Raw genomic sequence first — 22,507 nt, 5'->3', positions numbered from 1 at the left:
ATAATTTACTTACCTCTTTAGACTTTAAGTGATTTGTTAGAAGATGTTCCCTAACTAATCTATGCTCTTCTATTAGATGAATGACTTCCAGTTCATCTTTTGTACGCTTCACTTTTTCTACAGCCTCCAGATACTTCAATAATTTTTCAGTCTCCACAGAAAGTGCCTTTTCTTTATACAATTCATTGACTTCTTTCCAGCCCTTTGTAATATATTTGGTCACAACAGCAAGTCCTTTAACAAAATAAAAAATTGAAAAGGCATAAAAAAAGGCATGTAGGATTACCAGGTGAAAAACAGAACATGTTTATGAAGAATGCATTGTTATTGGCATAGTAGATACACAGGAGCTAACTCTTCAAAACTGTAATGTTCCCTTCCCTGCTACAACAAACACATTTAAGCAAAGCAAATGGAGTCAACTGATTTTGCTTACTCCATTGTAACTGTTTCAATATGAGACGTTGGAGAAAAAAACTCCTATAGCCTACGTCATTTTATTATAGAGCTTTTTTTAAAAAAAAACTTATCGGAGGTCTGCAATCTCAGTGCAACTGGAAGTACAGACATCAATTAATTACATATTCACCTGTCCCTTTCAGCTGCTAAATAAAATGCTCTATGAATAGCACAGTAAGTGGAAGTGAAGAGGTAACCTGCAATTTTTTTTAATAGCTGAAAAAGTATTACAGGTCAAATTTAGAAAAGGAAATAATGTGTTCATTTCTTCTCTAATTTCTTTTAATAGTTAAAAGAGCTTTGGACTGGAGGCTGAAGAAATTTGGGTTGTAGCCTGTACTCTGCCTGCCGATAAGTGATCGTGTGATTGTTCTAGCCCTTAGTTTACACTTCTGTAAAAGGAAGAGACTGAGTTGTCAAATTCAAAGGTCTACAGAGGAAAGATAGGCAAATGGCAAATAAGTAAATGAAACGGGCCATGTGATGTAAAAGAGCGCTTAGGACTGTGGTGAACTGAAGAGAATAGGCCCTGCCAAATGTAGTGAGATATTGACTTAAGTGTTATAAAACAAATGTACTTCAAAAGACAAAATAAGATTTTTTTGTTTCTGCATTGTTTGCTGTGATATATATATATTTTTAATTGAAGTATCATTGCTATACAATCTTACATTGGTTTCAAATAAACAACACAGTGGTTCAACAGTTACCCATATTATCAAATCCTCACCCACTACAGGGCAGACACTATAGATCAACTTAGTTAAGATGTTACAGAATCATCAACTGCCTTCTCCGTGCTGTACTACTGTCCCGTGACCAACCTATATTGTGATCACAAATTACTGTGCCCCTTAATCCCCTTTCCCCTCTCCCCCAACCATCCCAACTCCTCTCCCTTGGAATCACTAGTCCCTTCTCAGTGTCTATTATGAGTCTACTGCTACAAAATACAAATTTTTATGTGATGCCTTTTGACTTTTTAAATGTGATGTTAACAAAGAATTCATTTTTCCCCTAAAATATTGTATAGGCCAAATAAAATGCATCTCTAAGACAGATTCTGAATTCTAAATAATCTAATCAAAAGTTAATACTTATATGTAAGTATTATGACCCTTGGTTATCTTCCAGATTTCAGTACAAAATCTTACATTGTCTTAAATGATTACATGTCTCATGTGAGCATGTCTTTTTGTCTTTTCAACTAAAATAAAACTTCCTTAAAGGCAGTTTTATTATTTTTATCCTACCCAAATACAATGTGCTGACCACAATAGTAAATACCTGACTAACTGAATTGCATTTTGACTTGTTTTATCTGTTTTAATTCATTTTCAATTAAGGTATAAAATAATACTTATTTGATAGCTTAGAGTGTTTCCACGTTCTTTTCACTTGGAGAAGTCTAGGTAGACATATTGCTATTATTACAAGGTTTCAAGTATGAGTCCTGCTCTCAAAAAGTTTAGACTTAACGAATCCTATGTGTGAGTATAAGTTTGGGAAATATCTACCAATTCTTCATTTTATAGACCAAGATTCAAAACCCAGAATACCTATTTGCACAAACTCAGTAACTATTTTTTTCTACTACAACTAGTATTTAAGTACACACCAAGATTGTACTGCTGGATAAACAAATAAATAAAACCAGATCCCTCCATTCTTCCTGTCCTGGATCAATGACTTAAAAAAAAAAATTAAACCATAAGTTTACATGGTTTACATAAGTTTAATTAAACCATGTTAGGGAAAAAAACCCACAGGTAATGATTTTTGTGAAAAAGACCTTTCTATAGCTAACATAAAACAAAAACCATAAACCAAATGAAAATATAGATACGTTTGATTACATTAAAATTCTGAATTTCAGTGTGCCAGAAAACACCCCCCACATAAAACAAACTGAAAGACAAAAAAAATGGGGGAGAAATATATGTAATAAATTATTAATTCTTATATAAATGTATCCTAGTTTCTCAGAACAGTGCCCATCCATGGTAGGTCCTCAAATAAACATTTGCTAAATGAATAGTGACTACAATCAAATATTAAAGAGAACAGCAACTCAATGGGTAAAAGGGCAAAAAATCAATGTAATCCATAAACATACAAATAACCAGTGGTACATGAAAAGATGAGCTTTTCCCCAAAAATACAAATTCAGGTAACAAGATAAAATTTTTGACTTGATTTTTGTGGATGTTCACACATCTGACTGGAATTTTTTTGTTATTTCCCTTCTAATGAGGACTAAGGAATTATTGCTGATCCAACTGACATAACTTCTCATAAGTCTCTTCCCATAGACACAGAAAAACTGCTCTGTTACCATGTCCCCTGGATGCCCCTGGATGGCTGACTGGAGACTATTAAGATCCTGAACTGTTAAGTTCAGCACTACTTCAGGTAGCCTTTAGGTTCCATGGAACCTAGGGAGACAGAGGGGAACAAATGATAAGGGGCTAGAGCAGTACAGCCTGGCTATCTGCTGTCTACTGGCTAGTTGTTTTGCTTATTCAAGTTTAATACTTTCTGTGCCGTTTTCATAGTCCATAATCACCCAGGTGAGCATCTAGTTAGTATGGTGACATTTTAAAATTTAGAATAATCTATAAATCTGTCAGTTGACTATTGATAATTAATGTCTAGACTGCCTGTAGTAGGTATTTTAATTCAAGGCTGGCATTAAACATATTTGGATTAATGTGTTTTGAGAATGAAAGGCTTTTTCTAGAAAATACAATTGTCTTACATCAAATAGAAATTTGCTATTTATTGCTTATCTGCAGCCCCAACCCCTGCAAGATCTCATGCTTACCTTCACTGGAAGGTTTAAGATGTGACAATCGTAACAGATCTTTGTGAGACCAGCCATTCCTCTGTTTATACTTTGTTACTGCCAGAGCAAGGGCCATGCCCCCTTTCTCATTGTACCAGTCTGCTATGGCCTTTCGAAGAGCACGCCCCCACATGCCACACTTCATGCTTTCCTTCAGGTCCTTCTTAAACTGGATAAAAGTAAAGAGATGCGTAGGAATGCGACAAACTTCAGCAACAGCTTTAAATGCTGCTTGTTTTGTGCTTATGTCAGAACACTGGGAACAAATGGCTAGTGCAAAAAGCATAGGCTCTTGCTTCACGGTTCTGCCTTCTTGACTAAATGACTTTATTTCCTGTATCACTTCACACCCTCTGCCTTCTTCAATCAATCTAATTAAAGCTTCAGCATTTTCAAGGCCCAATTTCTGTTCTTTGATATAATAAGTTCCACCTTCAGAACCAAAACACAAGAACCGGTGTAGTCGATTCATGTCAGTAACTTGCCAAACAAATCCATCTTCAGAATTGGCTATCTGCTTCTCATTCAGTGGTTGCATTTGGTTTACTGATTCTTCCATTTTTCTGTCTTTTAGGAAACCTATCAAAAAGCAAAATGTTATGCAGCTAAACAGTAAAATTATAAAAAGGAAAACAATATTTATTTAACTATGCTTACTGAAATCTGCCTTAAAATCTTTTAATATTTTTTAAGCTCAGTAAGTGGTGGTATGATAATCAAAATCAACAACTAGAAGTTCATTTTTGAGGTACATTTTTTTTTTTGCTTCAGAGATTAAGTAGGCAATTCAGCATGGAGTCTGGGGGCTCAGAGAAGAGGACAGAATGGGTAGAGAGGGCAGAAGAAGTAGCTGACTCTAAGGAAGATCTTATTCCCTTCACTCTCAGAGTAACTTTGTAGACATTTTTGGTTGCGTATCCAGCACCCATTCCTTCCCTCCCCTTTTCTTTTATCCTCTTCTTGGCAGTAATATCCTTCAGAGGAGGCAAGGCCTTTCCCCGGTCCCAAGGGATGAATTTTGATTGTTCTAAGCCAGTGGTTCTCAAACTCTGTGCATCAAAATTATTTGAAGTGCTACTTAAATCATAGAATGGTGGGCTCCCCCTGCCAAAAACCTTCTTTCTTGAATATGTCTGGTGTGCGGCTTAAGCATCTGTACTGAAGTTTCCAGGTGATGCTCTCATTCCTCTAGCCATGTGACTTGTATAGGCAGTGGGCTTGTATCACATCTCTGTCCAATGTGACATGGTAAGTCGGCTGGGAATACTTCTGATGTTTTCCTTCACTCTTAAAAGGGGGCTTGGGCTCGTAAAAAGGAATGTTCCCATTTCTGCCATGAAACATTCATTTGTAGGTGACGTGTGAAGTGACGGCAGACACTCTGAGCCACACTTTATAAAAAAGTGGCAGAATGGGGAAAAAAATTTAAGAAAAAAAGCAGGAATCTAAGTCCTTGATATCATCAAGCAACCTGGAGCTGTCCTACAACAAAAATTTAACCAGTATTTACTGCATACCATGTAAGACACAAAGGAGCCATTTCATTTAAAAAGGTAATTTTTTCCCTGCCTCTTGAAAAACCACCTTTTATTTGGTGATGTGGAAATACATGCATTATAAAGCAGACTGTAATTAAGTGCTCTAGTAGAAAAGTACCATGAGACAGAAGGGATTAAAGATGGCAGTGTGAGAGGTGAGACAGAGGCTTCCTCCTAAAACCACATGTAATATGAAAATATAATTAATACAACTAATCCTGAAAGAACAGGAAAGAGGACTGTGCCAGACTGCATATACCTGGAGAAAAGAGCAGACCTCACGGAACAGGGTAACGTACTAAAGCTGTGGCCCAGGCAGGACCCAAGCTCTTCTCCCACCACAGCTCACTGGCAGGAGGAAGAGAAAGGGAGTTGGGAGGGACTGGAGGCCTGGGATTGCTGAATACCTAACTCCAGAGATCTGTTCTGGGAGCACAAACCTACATTTCATGGTGCCTGCATGATACTCTTGTGATTTGGGGGCTGGAAAGCTAATACAGGCAGAATTCCTGGAGAGACTGAGATTCCAGCTGCTTGTGAAAAGCAGGGATCCATATCCAGCTGCTCTGGGACAAAAGAAAGGCAGGCAGTCTGAGAGACTTCCTAACAAGGAAGCCCTTAGCAAGAGGGCTGCTAAAGGGGCAAGGATTGCACAGAGCTTACTGCTCAGGAAAAAGGACAGGTAGACAAAATTGTCTGGGTGCACTCTGCCCAGCAGGTTGGGAGCTTTCACAATCTTCAGGTGCTCCAGCTCCCTGGCTGCCTACACAGCTCCAAGGACCCCTTCATGATAGGCAACCTAATGCGCCTTTCTCCCGGCCAGCCCCACCCAGCTCGCAAACTGGCAAACCCCACCCTGGCATTAGGCCAGCCAGAGGGAAGATCTGTCTACAGCAACTACGAACCCAGAGCATAGAGTCTTATACCTGTGTGCTCAGCCCACTGGTTCAAGCAGTGGAGACAGGCATAGCAGCCGGGAAGCAGGAAACAGCTCTTTCCTCCCCCCAGACACCAATACAACTCCCCTGCAACCCCTGACATTGCTTCAGGGACAGGGCAGCTCCAGGGAGTAAAACTTCTGGGCACTAGAGGGCACCATATACAAATATGAAATGCCAAAGGAACTTGGTTCAGAGTAAAATTATTAATATAACTCCTGAGGAAGATTTAAATGACATAGACCTCATGACTCTTCATGAAAGGGAGTTCAAAATAAAAATCATTAACATGCTCATGGAGGTACAGAAAGATAGTCAATAACTCAGGAATGAATTCTGGTCGGATATCCACTCGTAAAGAGCACAATGGAGGGTATTAAAAGCAGACTGGATACAGTGGAGGAGACGATAAACCAAATAGAAACTAGAGAAGAGGAATACAAAGAAGCTGAGGCACAGAGAGAAAAAAGGATCTCTAGGAATGAAAGAATACTGAGAGAACTGTGTGACCAATCCAAATGGAACGATATTCACATTATAGGCGTACCAGAAGAAGAGAGAGAAAGAAAAGGGAAGAAAGTGTCTTTGAGGAGGTAATTGCTGAAAACTTCCCCAATCTGGGGAAGATAGTCTTACAGACCATGGAGGTGCACAGATCTCCCAACACAGGGGACCCAAGGAAGATAACAGCAAGACATATAGTAATTAAAATGGCAAAGATCAAGGATAAGGACAGACTCCTAAAAGCAGCCTGAGAGAGAAATAAGATCACATACAAAGGAAAGCCCAACAGGCTAACAACATCAGACTTCTCAGCAGAAACAACCTTACAGGCCAGAAGGGAGTGGCATGATGTATTTCATGCAATGAAGCAGAAGGGCCTTGAACCAAGATTACTTTATCCAACAAGATTATCATTTAAATTTGAAGGAGGGATTAAACAATTTCCAGATAAGCAAAAGCTGAGAGAATTTACCTCCCACAAACCATCTCTACAGTCTATTTTGGAGAGATTGCTATAGATGGAAGTATTCCTAAATTTTAATAGCTGTCACTAGAGGTAATAAAACCACAGTAAAGAAAGTAGAACAGCTAATTACTAAGTGTTAGGCTGGAGGAAGGAATAACAAGGACATGCAAACAGAACAGAGAGATACCATAAAAGAAGAAAAGACCAGACCCCAAGGTCTGTGCCTTATATGGAAAGGGGACAGCTCTTCCTGAATTCCATCCTTCTGATGTGCCAACTAAGACCCAGATGTCAGCCTCCTCCCTCTTGGAAGGAAAAAAAGTTTCTAGTTGTCTATTATGTCACCTTTAGCTAATCATACCTCTCCACGCCCCCTAGGATAGCTTGCCCACTCCTTCCCCTCCTAACCCCTTATAAGGGTGTGACTTCCCTGGCCTGTGTTTCAGACCACGGAACATCACCCGGGAATTGCGCTCAAATAAACTGCCTGGTCCTTTGTTGCCTCTTGTCGCCTGCTTATTTCGGCTAGAATTTATCTTACACTAAGCAAATGCAAAATTAAATGAACTATCCCCAAAGTCAATCAAGGGATAGACAAAGAATACAGAATATGATAACTAATATATAAAGAATGGAGGAGGAAGAAAAAGTAGGAAAAAAAGAAAAGAACCTTTAGACTGTGTTTGTAAGAGCATAGTAAGTTAAGTTAGACTCTTAGATAGTAAGGAAGTTAACCTTGAACCTTTGGTAACCACAAATCTAAAGCCTGCAATGGCAATAAATACGTACATATCGATAATCCTAAATTATTTAAGTGGTCTGAATGCACCAATCAAAAGACACAGAGTCACTGAATGGATAAAAAAACAAGACCCATCTATATGCTGCCTACAAGAGACTTACTTTAAACCCAAAGACATACACAGACTAAAAGTGAAGGGATTGAAAAAGATATTTCATGCAACTAATAGGGAGAAAAAAACAGGAGCTGCAGTACTTGTATCAGACAAAATAGACTTCAAAACAAAGTCACAAGAGACAAAGAAAGTCACAAGAGACAAAGAAGGACTTTACATAATGATAAAAGGGTCAATTCAACAAGAAGACATAAACATTACAAATATCTATGCATCCAACACAGGAGCACCTACATATGTGAAACAAATACTAACAGAATTAAAAGGGGAAATAGAATGTAATGCATTTATTCTAGGAGACTTCAACACTCCACTCACTCTGAAGGACAGATGAACCAGAAAGAAAATAAGTAAGGAGACAGAGGCACTGAACAACACATTGGAACAGATGGACAAAACAGACATCTACAGAACTCTACATCCAAAAAACAGCAGACTACACATTCTTCCCAAGTACACATGGAACATTTTCAAGACCAGATAATATACTAGGCCAAAAAAAGCCTCAGTAAATTAAAAAAGATTGAAATTGTACCAACCAGTTTCTCAGATCACAAAGGTATGAAACTAGAAATAAGCTAAGCAAAGAAAATGAAAAATCCCACAAACACATGGTGGTTTCACAACATGCTCCTAAATAACCAATGGATCAATGACCAAATAAAAACAGAGATCAAGCAATATATAGAGACAAATGACAACAATAATTCAACACCACAAATCCTGTAGGATGCAGTGAAGGCCGTGCTGAGAGGAAAGTATACTGCAATACAGGCGTACCTCAGGAAAGAAGAACAATCCCATATGAACAGTCTAAACTCACAATTAACGAAGTAGAAAAAGAACAAATGAGACCCAAAGTCAGTAGAAGGGATATAATAAAAATTAGAGCAGAAATATGTAAAATTGAGAAGAGTAAAACAATAGAAATAAATCAATGAAAGCAAGAGCTGGTTCTTTGAGAAAATAAACAAAATAGATAACCCCCTAGCCAGACTTAACAAGAAAAAGAGAGTCTACTCACATAAACAGAATCAGAAATGAGAAAGGAAAAATCACTACTGACACCACAGAAATACAAAGAATTATTAGAGAATCCTATGAAAAATTACATGTTAACAAATGGGATAACCTAGAAGAAACAGACATATTTCTAGAAAAATACAACCTTCCAAGGCTGACCCAGAAAGAAACAGAAAATCTGAACAGAACAATCACCAGCAATGAAACTGAACTGGTAATAAAAAACCTCCGTAAGAACAAAACTCCTGTACCAGATGGCTTCACCGCTGAATTTTATCAAACATTTAATGAACACCTAAGACCCAATCTTCTTAAAGTTTTCCAAAGAGTAGAAGAGGGAATACTTCCAAACTCATTCTATGAGGCCAGCATCACTCTAATACCAAAACCAGGCAAAGACACCACAAAAAGAAAAATACAGACCAATATCCCTGATGAACATAGATGCAAAAATACTCAACAAAATATTAGCAAACTGAATTCAAAAATACATCAAACAGATCATCCATCATGATCAAGGAGGACTTATTCCAGGGATGCAAGTATGGTACAACATTCGAAAATCCATCAACATCATCCACCACAGATCATCAACAGAAAGGACAAAAACCACATGAACATCTCCATAGATGCTGAAAAAGCACTTGACAAAATTCAACATCCATTCATTATAAAAACTCTCAACAAAATGGGAATAGAGGGCAAGAACCTCAACATAATAAAGGCCATATATGACAAACCCACAGCCAACATCATACTTAACAGTGAGAAGGTGAAAGTTTTTCCTTTAAGATCGGGAACAAGACAAGAATGCCCACTCTCCCCACTTCTATTCAACACAGTCCTGCAGGTCCTAGCCATGGCAATCAGTCAACACAAAGAAATAAAAGGCATCCAGATTGGCAAGGAAGAAGTTAAACTGTCCATGTTTGCAGATGACATGATATTGTACATCAAAAACCCTAAAGAATTCACTCTCAAACTACTAGATCTAATATCTGAATTCAGCAAAGTTACAGGATACAAAATTAATACACAGAAATCTGTGGCAATCCTATACACTAACAATGAACTAACAGAAAGACAAATCAGGAAAACAATTCCACTCATGATTGCATCAAAAAGAATAAAATACCTAGGAATAAACGTAACCAAGGAAGTGAAAGATCTATACCACAAAAACTACAAGACACTCATCAGAGAAATTAAAGATACCAATAAATGGAAACACATTCCGTGCTCATGGATAGGAAGAATAAATATTGTCAAAATGGCCATCCTGCCTAAAGCAATCTACAGATTTAATGCAATTTCTATCAAAATACCAATAAAATTCTTCAACAAACTAGAGAAAATCATTCTAAAATTAATATGAAACCACAAAAGACCCCAAATAGCCAAAGCAATCCTGAGAAGGAAGAATAAAGCTCAGGGAATTATTCTCCCCAACTTCAAGCTCTACTACAAAGCCATAGTAATCAAGACAATTTGGTACTGGCGTAAGAACAGACCCACAGACCAATGGAACAGAGTAGAGAGGCCTGATATAAACCCAACCATGTATGGTCAATTAATATATGATAAAGGAGCCATGGACATACAATGGGGAAAGGAAAGCCTCTTCAACAGTTGGTGTTGGCAAAACGACAGCCACATGCAAGAGAATGAAACTGGATTATTGTTTAACCACATACACAAAAGTAAACTCGAAATGGATCAAAGACCTGAATGTAAGTCATGAAACCATAAAACTCTCAGAAGAAAACATAGGCAAAAATCTCCTGAATATAAGCATGAGCAACTTCTTCCTGAATGCATCTCCTCGAGCAAGGTAAACAAAAGCAAAAATGAACACATGGGACAACATCAAACTAAAAAGTTTCTGTACGGCAAAGGACACCATCAACAAAACAAAAAGGCATCTGACAGTATGGGAGAATATATTTGTAAAGGACATATCCGACAAGGGGTTAACATCCAAAATATAAAAAGAACTTACATGCCTCAACACCCAAAAAGCAAATAACCTGATTAAAAAATGGGCAGAGAATATGAAGAGGCAGTTCTCCAAAGAAGAAATTCAGATGGCCAACAGACACATGAAAAATGCTCCACATCACTAATCATAAGGGAAATGCAAATTAAAACCACAGTGAGATATCACCTCACACCAGTAAGGATGGCCAGCATCGAAAAGCCTAAGAACAACAAGTGCTGGTGAGGATGCAGAGAAAGGGGAACCCTCCTACACTGTTGATAGGAATGTAAGCTAGTTCAACCATTGTGGAAAGCAATATGGAGGTTCTTCAAAAAAACTAAAAATAAAAATACCATTTGACCAGGGTATCCCACTCCTTGGAATTTATCCAAAGAATACAACTTGTCAGATTCAAAAAGACATATGCACCCCTATGTTTATCGCAGCACTATTTACAATAACCAAGATATGGAAGCAACCTGTCCATCAGTAGATGAATGGATAAAGATGTGGTACATATACACAATGCAATACTATTCAGCCTTAAGAAACAAATCCATTTGCAACAACATGGATGGATCTGGAGGATATTATGTTCAGTGAAATAAGCCAGGTGGAGAAAGACTATTGTCAAATGATTTCCCTCATTTGTGGAGTATAACAACAAAGCACAACTTAAGGAACAACATAGCAGCAGACTCAGAGACTCCAAGATCGAACTAGTGGTTATCTTTAAAGGGGAGGGGTGTGGCAGGGTGGGTGGGGAGGGACAGAGAAGTGGATTGAAGGGTATTATGTTTAGTACTTATGATCTGGGGTGTCATGGGGAAAACAGGGTAGCAGAGAAGGCAAATAGTGAATCTGTGGCATCTTACTACACTGATGGACAGTGACTGCTTTGGGGTATGGATGGGGACTTGATAATGGGTAAATGTAGTAACCACATTGTTTTTTATTGTGAAACCTTCCTAAGAGTGTATATCAATAATACCTTAATAAAAGTAAAAAAAAAAAAAAGTACTGTGAATGAGCAGAGGATAAAATAATGTTCCAATAATCTTAGAAGACTTGTGTACGGAAGGCAAACTGTAAAACTAGAATATAAAGTTTGGAGAAAGGCATTCCAGAATGTGTTTTTGACATCTTTCTCTGTATTATTAGATTTTAGAAATGGAACTATCTAAGTATACTGGCACAGCTATAAGGAAATGTTGACAGGTAAGGTAGTAGGTTAAAGAGGAATACAAGGTAAAAGAAATTGTTTTGAAGATGATATGAGTTTGAGTGTGTTTATATATTGTACAGACGGCTAAGGAAGGAATCCTGGTGATTAATAAGTGCTAGGGAGAAGAGCCTACAAAGGAGTAAGTGAAAGAGGGGGACATAGACTTAAAGAGAACCGCCAAAGAGTGGTCTCATGGATGACCAAGAGAATTTCAAGGAGTGAATGTCGTAAAATAAGGCTGGAAAACGACCATGGGGTTTAACAAACAGGAAAAGCGAAGAAAGGCAATTGCTGTAGAGTGCAAACAGCTTGATTACAGTGAGATTAGGAGTTTATGCATTGAGGAAGAGACTTCACAGGTAGACTACTCTTTAACAGGAGCACAGTTATAAAGGTAAGGTAAGAGAGAGGTTGGGAGTTAAAAGTCTTTTTACCTTTTTAGGTGAGAAGACATTGAGGTTGAGGTTGAAAGATTCAATGTGAAGAGACAAAAAGGAGAGGAAAGGGCATTACCCAGGGAATGAGATCCCCAAAAGACGTGGGTCAGAATGAGCTTTAGGATAAGTCACGACTGTTCCACTGTCAGCAAAAAAAGTTGTCTCCATCATTAAACGTGAATATAGGTGTGAGGGAGACAGAGGAATGAGGAAATTAATGAGTTCCCAACGAGTTCCCTACATAAGGCTGGTACGTAAGGGAATGATTGGGTCTCAGAGAGGAGAAGACATAATTGTGAAGGGCTAAATGCATGGGAGAGTGAAGAGCCTCACATTTTGAATGTGCCTGAGGCGGGCAGTGATTTGAATTGTGTTGGAAATACCAGCATCAATATTTCAAATAAAGCTCTAGTATAAAGGAACTTATGTGAGTGCAGGCCTAGGCCTCAGGTGGTGTCAGAGATCACTGATCAGTATATTGTTCATTACAGACTGATTCACAGCTGCTGAGTGAAGCACAGGCTGAACTCCCGCTGTAGAGGATGATGCTTTTCCTATAGATTCTTACCCCCTTTTCAATATGGCTTTTACCTCTCTGCCTTTCAAACCAAAAAATTGTTATTAGACTAACAGGCTTCTCAAAGATTGATACATTAGTTGCTAATTCCAGTAGAAAATTTTACATTATTTTATAATAAAATATATTATTATTTATATTACACTGCCATTGCTAGCTGTTTTTTAGCTTTAAAAAAAAAAAAACTCTAGTGGTACATGGCTATTCTTGCTTACTAGTTTTGTTAGGTGAATAGTATTGAAATGACTTCAGTATCAGCTTATTCCACACCAGCTTTCCGTTACACCAAGGTCTAAATAGTGAGATTTAAAGGTCCCATTTCCAACTCAAAATCCCCTCCCCTCCAAATTCTTTCTCTTATGTTACTCTTTGTGAGCATGTGTATCTAACATCGTGAGTTCCTTTGAGCACAGGAACCAGGTCTTATTTGTATATTCTTCCTCCTCACCTAGAATACCACTTTCCCGTAATTAGTAATATATACTTAGGGATAACTAAGCAGCACTAAAGTTGATTTTTCTGAACCATCTGTCTAAAATTATGCATGACTGTTTCTTCTTTCATGTAACAAATTTAGAAAATGACTCTCAATGTGGGCAATTAAAAACATAATTCAAACCTTTAAGATAATTCTGTAATCAGAATATAATAATAAATATACTATGTGTAGGTAATGGAAATACAATCAATAAAAATAGAATATGAAAGTTACAAAGAGCAAGTAATGAGTACAGAGTAAAAACGTTATCTGAGAATAGCATCTGTTTTCCTAATATACTAGATATTCAAGTATCTTTTGCAGAGCAAGCAGCAAAATGAACTTTTAAATCTAGAGATGTCTAAGAGAGAAATCCCTAAATGCAATCCTTGTAATCCCTATTATAAGAAATGAACTTAGTACTTATTCATAGCTGTAACAATAGATTCTTCCCTTTGTATATTTTATTAGTGACAACCATGAAGACAAACCCTTTCAATATTTATGTAGGAGAAACTGCTCCACTTTTCATATGCTTCTGTGACCATACTTTCCAGGGTACAATACACAACAGTGGAACACATCACATCATTAACAGCTACAGCGTCTCTCTACTTGCTTGTGTAAATTTCCCAGAGTCAAATTTTTAAAGTGAAATAAGAAAAATAGAAAGGCAGCATGTTCCAGAGTATTGTCCTTTTCACAGAGTGCTGATATACAAATTAACTTTACAATTGGCCAGGTGAAAGACACAAGTATAATAAAGAATATCTGGTTTTTGTCCATGGTTCTCAGAAAAGCTTCAAAAACCCTTGGGATTTCCTGATTGAGAGGAGTCTTTGGTATGCTGTTGAGGTGACACATTCTGGGCCTTCAGATAGGGTCACCAAAAAGACTCATCATTTGATTATAGGGTTGAAATTTGGGGTAAGATCAACTTCCCACGAGGGAAGACTGGAGACTGAGCTCAACCACAAGGTCAATGACATAATCAATCATGCTTAGCAATGAAACCCCATATACAAACTTTGGACATCAAAGTTCAGCAGAACTTTCTAGTTGGTGAATAAATCGATGTGTTGAGAGTGTGATATGCCAGGATTCCACACTGAGGGAACCCTTCCTCTCCCTCCAGACATTGGTCTATGTATGTCTCCCATTTGGCTGTTCCTGAATTGTATCCTTTATAATAAAAGTGTAACCAGAAGAACAGCACTTTCAGTGAGCTACTATGTAAGTTGTTTTAGTGAATTATTGACCCTAAAGGGGTTGTGGGAAACCCTGAATTTATAGATGGCCAAGCAGATGTGTGGGCAGACTGGAGAACCCTCCTTGCAGCAGGTGTCTGGAGTAAGGGCAGTCTTGCTGGGGTTCTTGCCCTTTAATTTGTGCAATCTGATGCTACGTCTGGAATTGAACTGAGTTGAACTGACCTGTGGGACACCAAAATGGTGTCAGAGAACTGGTCTCAAAACACAGACACAAAAGGTACAAGTGACAAAAGAAAAAATATTTAAACAGTACTTCATCAAAATTTAAAAGTTGTGCTTTGAGGACACCACCAAGGAAGTGAAAAGACATCCATGGAATGGGAGAAAATACATGCAAATTATATATAAGGAACTCTTATCTAGAATACATAAAGAACTCAGAGCTCAATAATAAAATGATAAATAGCCCAATAAAAAAATTGACAAAGGATCTGAAGAGGCACTTCTTCAAAGAAGATATACAAGTGGCCAATAAACACATTAAAAGATGCTGAATATCATAAGTCATCAAGGAAATCAAAACTGCAAGGAGATACCACTTCACAACCACTAGGACATCTATAATCAAAATGACAACAATACTAAGTGCTGGTGAGGATTTGGAGAAATTAGAAACCTCCTACCTCGCTAGTGGAATGCAAAAATGAGGGCTCATATGCTAACACTACATTAAACCATTTGAGGAAAACTTCCAGACTGTTCTCCAACACATTACGGGCTTTCTTTTTGTGGTGATAAAAATGCCCTGAAATTAGATACTGGTGATGGTTACACAGCTGGTGTGCATTATACTTGAAACCACCAAATTGGATTCTTTAAAATATCAAATTTCATTATATGTGAATATACTTGGTAAGTTAAATAAGTAAGCATTTTAATGATATTAAATACTACAGTTTATATATATTTTTCTTTAGAAGGCAATTTAAGATACACACATATACAGAATCTTACTTTCTTTCCCCAACTGCCATCATCTTTCTCCCTCAAAGCTTAAGCTATGTTGTGGCTTTAGAAGGCAGCTGGGCAGAGACTGAGGTCAGAGCCCAGACATCAGTTAATCTACTTCTCAATAATGAAGTGTTATAAATCCAGGTTAACAAAATAAAGATAGTTAATTCTTCTTTGAGTTGACCTGACCTCTCCTGGACTCTTAAGGCATACCATTCCAAAGAATTGAATACAGCTAAAATATTATACTTCTACAAATTGAAATTTTGGGAAGAAATTAAACGGATCACAATATTATTAAAAGCATGGCCACAATTTGAAATTGGTGTTGTGTCTTTCTGTTAATATTGAATGCCAAGATCAGAGAATACTAGTAATATGCAATACGCAGTAGTGCTTTTTTATAAACCAGGACATGTATAGTACATTTTAACAGTACTAATATTGTTATTTCTAATATTCCTACAGTTTTCTTGAATGTGTGCATATGAAAATCTTTCCAAAATCTCTTGATCAGTTGTTACTTGAAAATGCTAACTTGCATCACAAGAGGCCAAAGGAGTTTGTAGCTTATTCCCTTTTAAATGAAGTCAAAACTGACTTAAACCTATGAGATCATGCAATATAGTTTAAAACAAACAATACTGCAAAAACTGGCACCACAAATGCAAATAACTTATCGTTCAGACTGGTAATGGACATGAGTGGACCAAATATGCATGATTCTATAAAAAGTGGTGAGAAGCTGTGGAAAATATGACAGCATGCCATCCCGAAGGTAGGCACCTTTAGCCAGCTGGTTGCCATGTGGTATGGGGCTAGTACAGCCAGATCTCTTATTTCTCAAAGACCTAGAAATCTGGATTTTTATGTGAACTTTTAGAATTAAATGTTAACATTTAAGAAATTTTAACCCCCTTTTCTGATTACTTCTAGGGTATTTCAAGGGCTAAATTTTCAGTTAGGTCTTTCTATAACAAGTTAAATTGGGTAGCAAATATCAGTTCTTATCTTTTTTAAACTTAGCACAGAAAATACTTTCAAGTTCACAGTAATATTACAGATTGAAAAGTACCATAAATAGCTTTGGGCTTTAATGACACTCATTCTAGGCATGGTTCATAAAGAAGTAAGGCTAGACCCCTGTGCCTCACTAACTTTTCCATTTAACAGCATAGATGCTGAACAGAAGCACCCAGCTTGGGGTCTGAATCTCCCAAGAACAAACTCCAAGAAAATTTCAAAAAAAAATTCTGTTTTTAATCAAACACTTGATATAAATATTGGCTTCTAGTCCATAACATAGCCATGCTTGTTTTGATATAAAGCTATTCTGTTGTTTCCCTCAATGAAATTTTCTTGTTTATTTTGTGGCTTTACAGTCCCACGCAAATTGCTCCCTAACTCCACGGGGTCACCTGTTTCAGAAGCAAAGAATTAGAGTATTGTCCATTAAAGCTCCCCGCCCCCCACGCCCACGGACGCCAAAGTCCCTTATTGGAACTCAAGAGCTTTAAGGAGTGATACGCAAATACACTCTTAATTCAATCTTAACACTAGTATTCTACAAGCGCCTGTGAATAGGGAGATTTGATGATTTAGTGAAAATAACCATTTTTGGCTTCATTCACGTAGTTTTAGAACCATTACAAATAATTTTAGATCATTACATGACGCTCTTTCCGCCTCATTTTCCTTCGAGTCCTCGCATATCGCTAACTTGTCGATCATCCCAGGACTACAGGAGAAAGCCCTCTCCTCTCCCTTGCTGCTCCCTCTAAGATAAATTCGCCTTCTGGCTTCTCAGAAAGATCCCTCTTCCCAAACCGCGGGCGCCGGGACACGCCCATGCGCGCGGACACCCGGAGACGGAGGTGGTGTGAAGCCAGGCCTCCGGGCGCGGCCTGCGGGCAGCTGCGCTGGCGCGAGCGGCGCGGTCCGACTCGGGAGGCCCGCCTCGGGGACGTCCCTGCACGACGCCGCTCCCGCAGCCAGCACGGGCGGGGCCAGGGCACGGGGGGCAGAACGACGAGGAGGGGCGCGCCGTCCCGGCCCTCGGCCGCGGGGATAAGGGCTGGAGGGCCTGGAGGCCGGCCCGACCCTGCGCGTCCCCGGGGAGGCGCAGCCTGCACAAAGGGACCCCCCGCCGGGCTCCCGCGATTTCCTCACCTACGCGTAGCGGCCGACCCTCTGGGCCCGCAGCGCCACCGGGGGAAGCCCAGCGCAGCACCACAACACGAGGGTCGGCCTGACGATAGCGCCCACTCCACTCTGCCACCACCGCCGCTGCCGCCGCTGGAGCCTCTGAACTCGATCCCGGGAACGACCCGCCCTTCTCCTCTTGCCCCGCCCCCGCCCGGAACGGGTCCCGGATGTTGCCGCCCCCGCGCGCTGAGTTCCCGCCCTTTCCTCTCAGGCTCCCTCCCCTTCCGAGTTCGCTACGGGGTCTGCGCGGCCTAGGCCGAGTTTCGCTGTCTCCCCGGTGGCTAGAGCGTCGTCCCGCACTCTGTCGCGCTGCCGGTGACGGCGCCCGGAGGCTGTCGGGAAGTAGGCGGGGAGACGTGGGGCCGACGAGCTCGGCGGCGGGGACAGAGGCCAGTGGTCGGGGCCGCTGGTGCGGGGGCGGCTGGAGCGAGAGGTGGAGCGGGGTGGTGTGTGGCCGGGGCCATGACGGGCAATGCCGGGGAGTGGTGCCTCATGGAAAGCGACCCCGGGGTCTTTACCGAGCTCATTAAAGGATTTGGTGAGAGCCAAGGGGACCGTCCGGGGCCGGGGTCACGGGAGGAGGCCCAAGCCGGGCGTCGAGCGGTGCCCCGCGGCCCCGAGACTGAAGGGAGGTGACCTCAGAAGCCTGCAGGGCGAGTGGGAAACACGGAGCTGACGCGCACCCCCACTCCGGGTTGCTGCGTCTCCGCAGTAACTTTGTGCGCATAGCACGAGGGCAGGGAGCATGCCTGTCTTGGGCGCTGTCTTGTCCTTAGGATCCGGCGCTCAGTTACTCGCTCACCTGACTTGAGCGCCCGCTGCCCCAGACCTCTTCGCGCATTTCTTTCCTTGTCCACAGCCGCTTCTCTGCGGAGCGGTCCCAACTCCGGGCAGGTGTGCCCAGGTGCACATCTCAGGCCATCTGACCTGCCGGAGAAGCGAGGGTGTGTGTGTCCTCGAGGCTGCCGTTTCCAAGGCCCAGGCCGCTCAGGACCCCGCGATTCTGATAAGTCCAGAGCAGAACACCTGGAGTGTGCGGCTAGCCCTGAGGAGTCCGCACGCGCGCACTGGTTCTGCTTCCTGCTCAGTTTTGGCATCCCGCTGGTGTGTTTTCTTGAGCTAGTGCTCGAGAGTAGAGGCCACATGCTCATAATGTCTTCATTTCTTAAGAAATTTCGTTTTGACCGTGTTCCTTGTCTTCCATCCTAAATAATCGACTTTTGACTTTTATCTTTCTCTTGTCCCTTTTCTTTCCAAGCTCTTTTTTTTTTGGTATCATTAATCTACAATTACATGAGGAACATTATGTTTACTAGGCTCCCCCCTTCACCAACTCCCCCCAGCAACCCCTATTACAGTCACTGTCCATCAGCTTAGGAAGATGCTGTAGATTCACTACTTGTCTTCTCTGTGTTGCACAGCCTTCTCTGTGCCTCCCCCAACATTATACATGCTAATAGTAATGCTCCTTTTCTCCCCCCAACCCCCTTATCCCTCCCTCCCCACCCATCCTCCCCAGCCCCTTTCCCTTTGGTAACTGTTAGTCCATTCTTGGGTTCTGTGTTTCTGCTGCTGTTTTGTTCCTTCTGTTTTTTCTTAGTTCTTATACTCCACATATAAGTGAAATCATTTGGTACTTAGCTTTCTCCACCTGACTTATTTCTCTGAGCATAATACCCTCTAGCTCCATCCATGTTGTGGCAAATGGTAGGATTTGTTTTCTTCTTATGGCTAAATAATATTCCATTGTGTATATGTACCACATCTTCTTTATCCATTCATCTACTGATGGGCACTTAGGTTGCTTCCAGTTCTTGGGTATTGTAAATAGTGCTGTGATAAACATAGGGGTGCATCTGTAGTTTTCAAACTGGGCTGCTGTATTCTTAGGGTAAATTCCTAGAATCCAAGCTCTTTTAAAAGATTATCTTTTAATTTCCTCAGGTATTACTAATTCTAGCTATTATGTTAAAACTTATACCCGGTATAAACTAAACATTGATATAGATATTATAAATAGTGGAATATTTGGAATATCATCTATCAACCATATATTGTTCACCTCAGGCACACTGGTAGGGTTTGGAAGTTTTTAATGTGAGTAAACCATAACTGCTGTTTCTAAAAAACTGACAAACTGTAATATGTTGTATTAATTTCTATGTTAAAGCATGTACAAAATGTTACAGGAAACAGGTTGTGGAAGATCACAGGCAGAAAGAAGCAGTAGTCATGTAAATGTATATGACTGAAGGAACAGCTAGCAAAGTGACTGAAATACATGGAGTAACAGACTGGAGGGAGCATTTGAACCTGAAGCGGAAAAGATGAATTTAGGCCAGCTTGTCTGCCGTGTTCTATAGTTTGTATTGCCCTGTAGTCAGTCACTGAGGACTTAACTGTCAAAGATATATTAATACTGAAATGACATTTTTATAATTAAAAAAGGTTTACTATGTGTAGTGTTCAGGTTGATTGGAATGAAGTCTCAAAATGATTCGAGTCTGAGATGGTTGACTGGGCAGGAGGAGGAGGTAGATTCAGTAGTTTTGCTATATTTAAATAAACAGGATTGCTGACTGACTGGATGTAAGGAAAAAGGGGTGAAAACGACTCCGTGGGTTCTCTTTTGCGTGGCTGATGAAGTACAAGAGAGGAACAGGCTTGATGGACAAGAAAATGGGTTCAGTTTTGGATATATACTGAATTCTAGATGTCTTTAGGTTTAGCCAGAAAATTTACCTTCAAAACCTTAGCTGTTATGACACATTAAAGTTAACTTGAAGAAATAGAATACTGGTCAAGTTTGTTTATTTTTAAATTAATTTCATTAATAGCTATTGCTTCAATCATATGTGTAGAAAACTCAGAATTGAAAATGACTTAAAAGTCAAGGCTTGAGAGAGTGATAGTAAATGTACTTTCACTTGCATGTATGAAAAGTGAAGCAATAGCTATTAGTGGATTAGCTCCATTTACAGAACTTTGCAAAGAGTTAAATGATAGGTGTATGTCATCAGATGCTTCAGCAAGGAAACACATTTATTCCAATCATTTCCATTTTTTATGCCCTCATCTAATTAATGGATTTGAAAAGGCTTTTTGGAAGTTTATTCTTTCAAAAGTGAAATGTCTCATTGTACTATGAATGTTTTTATTGTAAATTTATAAGAGTTTGTTCTTTGGAGGGGAAGTTATTTGTGAGTTCAGTGAATGTACAAATACAAATTTTGATGAAATGTAACATCAAGGTAGGACAAAGTTCTTATTAAGAGACTGATGGAACAGAACTATACTTTTAATTGGTATGCTGCATACATAATTTATAAATGCACCAAAACAAACTGATAGTCTACCAATTAAAAACAGAAATTGTGAACTTCTACTTTCAGTCAGGATTGAGAAATAGAGACTAGATTAAATTTTCCCAACATATCAATGGCCCCAGCTTTCAGTTTAAGAAACTATAAAAAGAAGAGCAAATTAAAACTAAAGGTAGTGGATGAAAAGTAATAAAGATTGGAGTTCAAATTAATGAAACAAAGTACTAGAGAAGAACAATGACATGAAAAATGGTTTCTCAAAAATCAATAAAATGGATGTCTCTAGTCACACTGATTAGAAAAAAGAGTGGCAACATAAATGACCAATATCAGGAATAAGAGATAATACCACTTCAGATGCTATAGATATTGAAAGGATAAGAAGGGAATATTCTATAAACATTTTTTTTTACTGTTCTATGAATTTTTGGGAGTGATATTTATAATTACATATTATTTTTTAAATTAAGGTATCATTGATATACACTCTTATGAAGGTTCCACATGGAAAACATTGCGGTTACGACATTCACCCATATTTTCAAGTTCCCTCACACCCCTTTGCAGGCACAGTCCGTCAGCATAGTAAGATGCCACAGAGTCACTATTTGCCTCCTCTGCTACACTGTCTTCCCCATGAACCTCCACAAACCATGTGTACTACTCATAATACCCCTCAATCCCCTTCTTCCTCCCTACCCACCCACGCTCCCCAACCCCTCCCCTTGGGTAACCGCTAGTCCCTTCTTGGAGTCTCAGTCTGCTGCTCTATTGTTCCTTCAGTTTTGCTTAGTTATACTCCACAAATGAGGGAAATCATTTGGTACTTGTCTTTCTCTGCCTGGCTTATTTCACCAAGCATGATACCCTCTAGCTTCATCCATGTTGTTCCAAGTGGTAGGATTTATTTTCTTCTTACAGCTGAATAATATTCCATTGTGTATATGTGCCACATCTTTATCGGCTCATCTACTGATGGACGCTTAGGCTGCTTCCGTATCTTGGCTATTGTAAATTGTGCTGCGATAAACATAAGGGTGCATATGTCTTTTTGAATCTGGGATGTTTTGTTTGGGTAAATTCCTAAGAGTGGAATTCCCAGGTTAAATGGTATTTCTATTTTTAGTTTTCTGAGGAACCTCCATATTGCTTTCCACAATGGTTGAACTAATTTACATTTCCACCGACAGTGTTTGAGGGTTCCCCTTTCTCTGCATCCTCGCCAAAATTTGTTTTTCTTAGTCTTTTTGATACTAGCCATCCTAACTGGTGTAAGGTGATATCTCATTGTGGTTTTTATTTGCATTTCCCTAATAATTAATGATGTGGAGCATCTTTTCATGTACCTGTTGGTCATCTGAATTTCTTCCAA

The 22,507-nt window shown here is 39.6% G+C and overlaps 2 protein-coding genes across 10 annotated transcripts in view; one reads left to right on the top strand and one right to left on the bottom strand.

Moving 5' to 3' along the window:
- RO60 (Ro60, Y RNA binding protein) overlaps window positions 1-17,926 on the bottom strand; it is a 31,093-nt gene extending 13,167 nt beyond the window's left edge. Inside the window, exons 1-3 of one of the 2 annotated variants that reach the window (XM_037014068.2) lie at window positions 17,777-17,926; window positions 3,284-3,883; window positions 14-234 (exon numbers count right to left, since the gene is read on the bottom strand). In XM_037014068.2, the coding sequence (XP_036869963.1) occupies window positions 14-234; window positions 3,284-3,863 (801 nt within the window). In that variant the 5' untranslated portion in view covers window positions 3,864-3,883; window positions 17,777-17,926. The remainder of the gene's footprint in view (window positions 1-13; window positions 235-3,283; window positions 3,884-17,776) is intronic. The other variant, XM_037014069.2, reaches the window with a different exon arrangement.
- A 38-nt stretch (window positions 17,927-17,964) lies between these two features.
- The window catches only part of UCHL5 (ubiquitin C-terminal hydrolase L5), a 67,793-nt gene continuing 63,250 nt past the window's right edge, over window positions 17,965-22,507 (top strand). For 3 of the 8 annotated variants that reach the window (XM_073221598.1, XM_073221597.1, XM_073221596.1), the window contains exon 1: window positions 18,218-18,350. In XM_073221598.1, the coding sequence (XP_073077699.1) occupies window positions 18,275-18,350 (76 nt within the window). In that variant the 5' untranslated portion in view covers window positions 18,218-18,274. Of the gene's footprint in view, window positions 18,155-18,217; window positions 18,351-22,507 lie in introns of those variants that run through there. The other 5 variants (XM_073221595.1, XM_073221594.1, XM_073221593.1 and 2 more) reach the window with 3 other exon arrangements.

This window comes from Manis javanica, chromosome 14 (assembly GCF_040802235.1).
Source record: "Manis javanica isolate MJ-LG chromosome 14, MJ_LKY, whole genome shotgun sequence".
Lineage (NCBI taxonomy): Eukaryota > Metazoa > Chordata > Mammalia > Pholidota > Manidae > Manis > Manis javanica.
The sequence above is the reverse complement of the archived record's forward strand: the minus strand, read 5'-3'. Positions and strand labels throughout refer to the sequence as shown.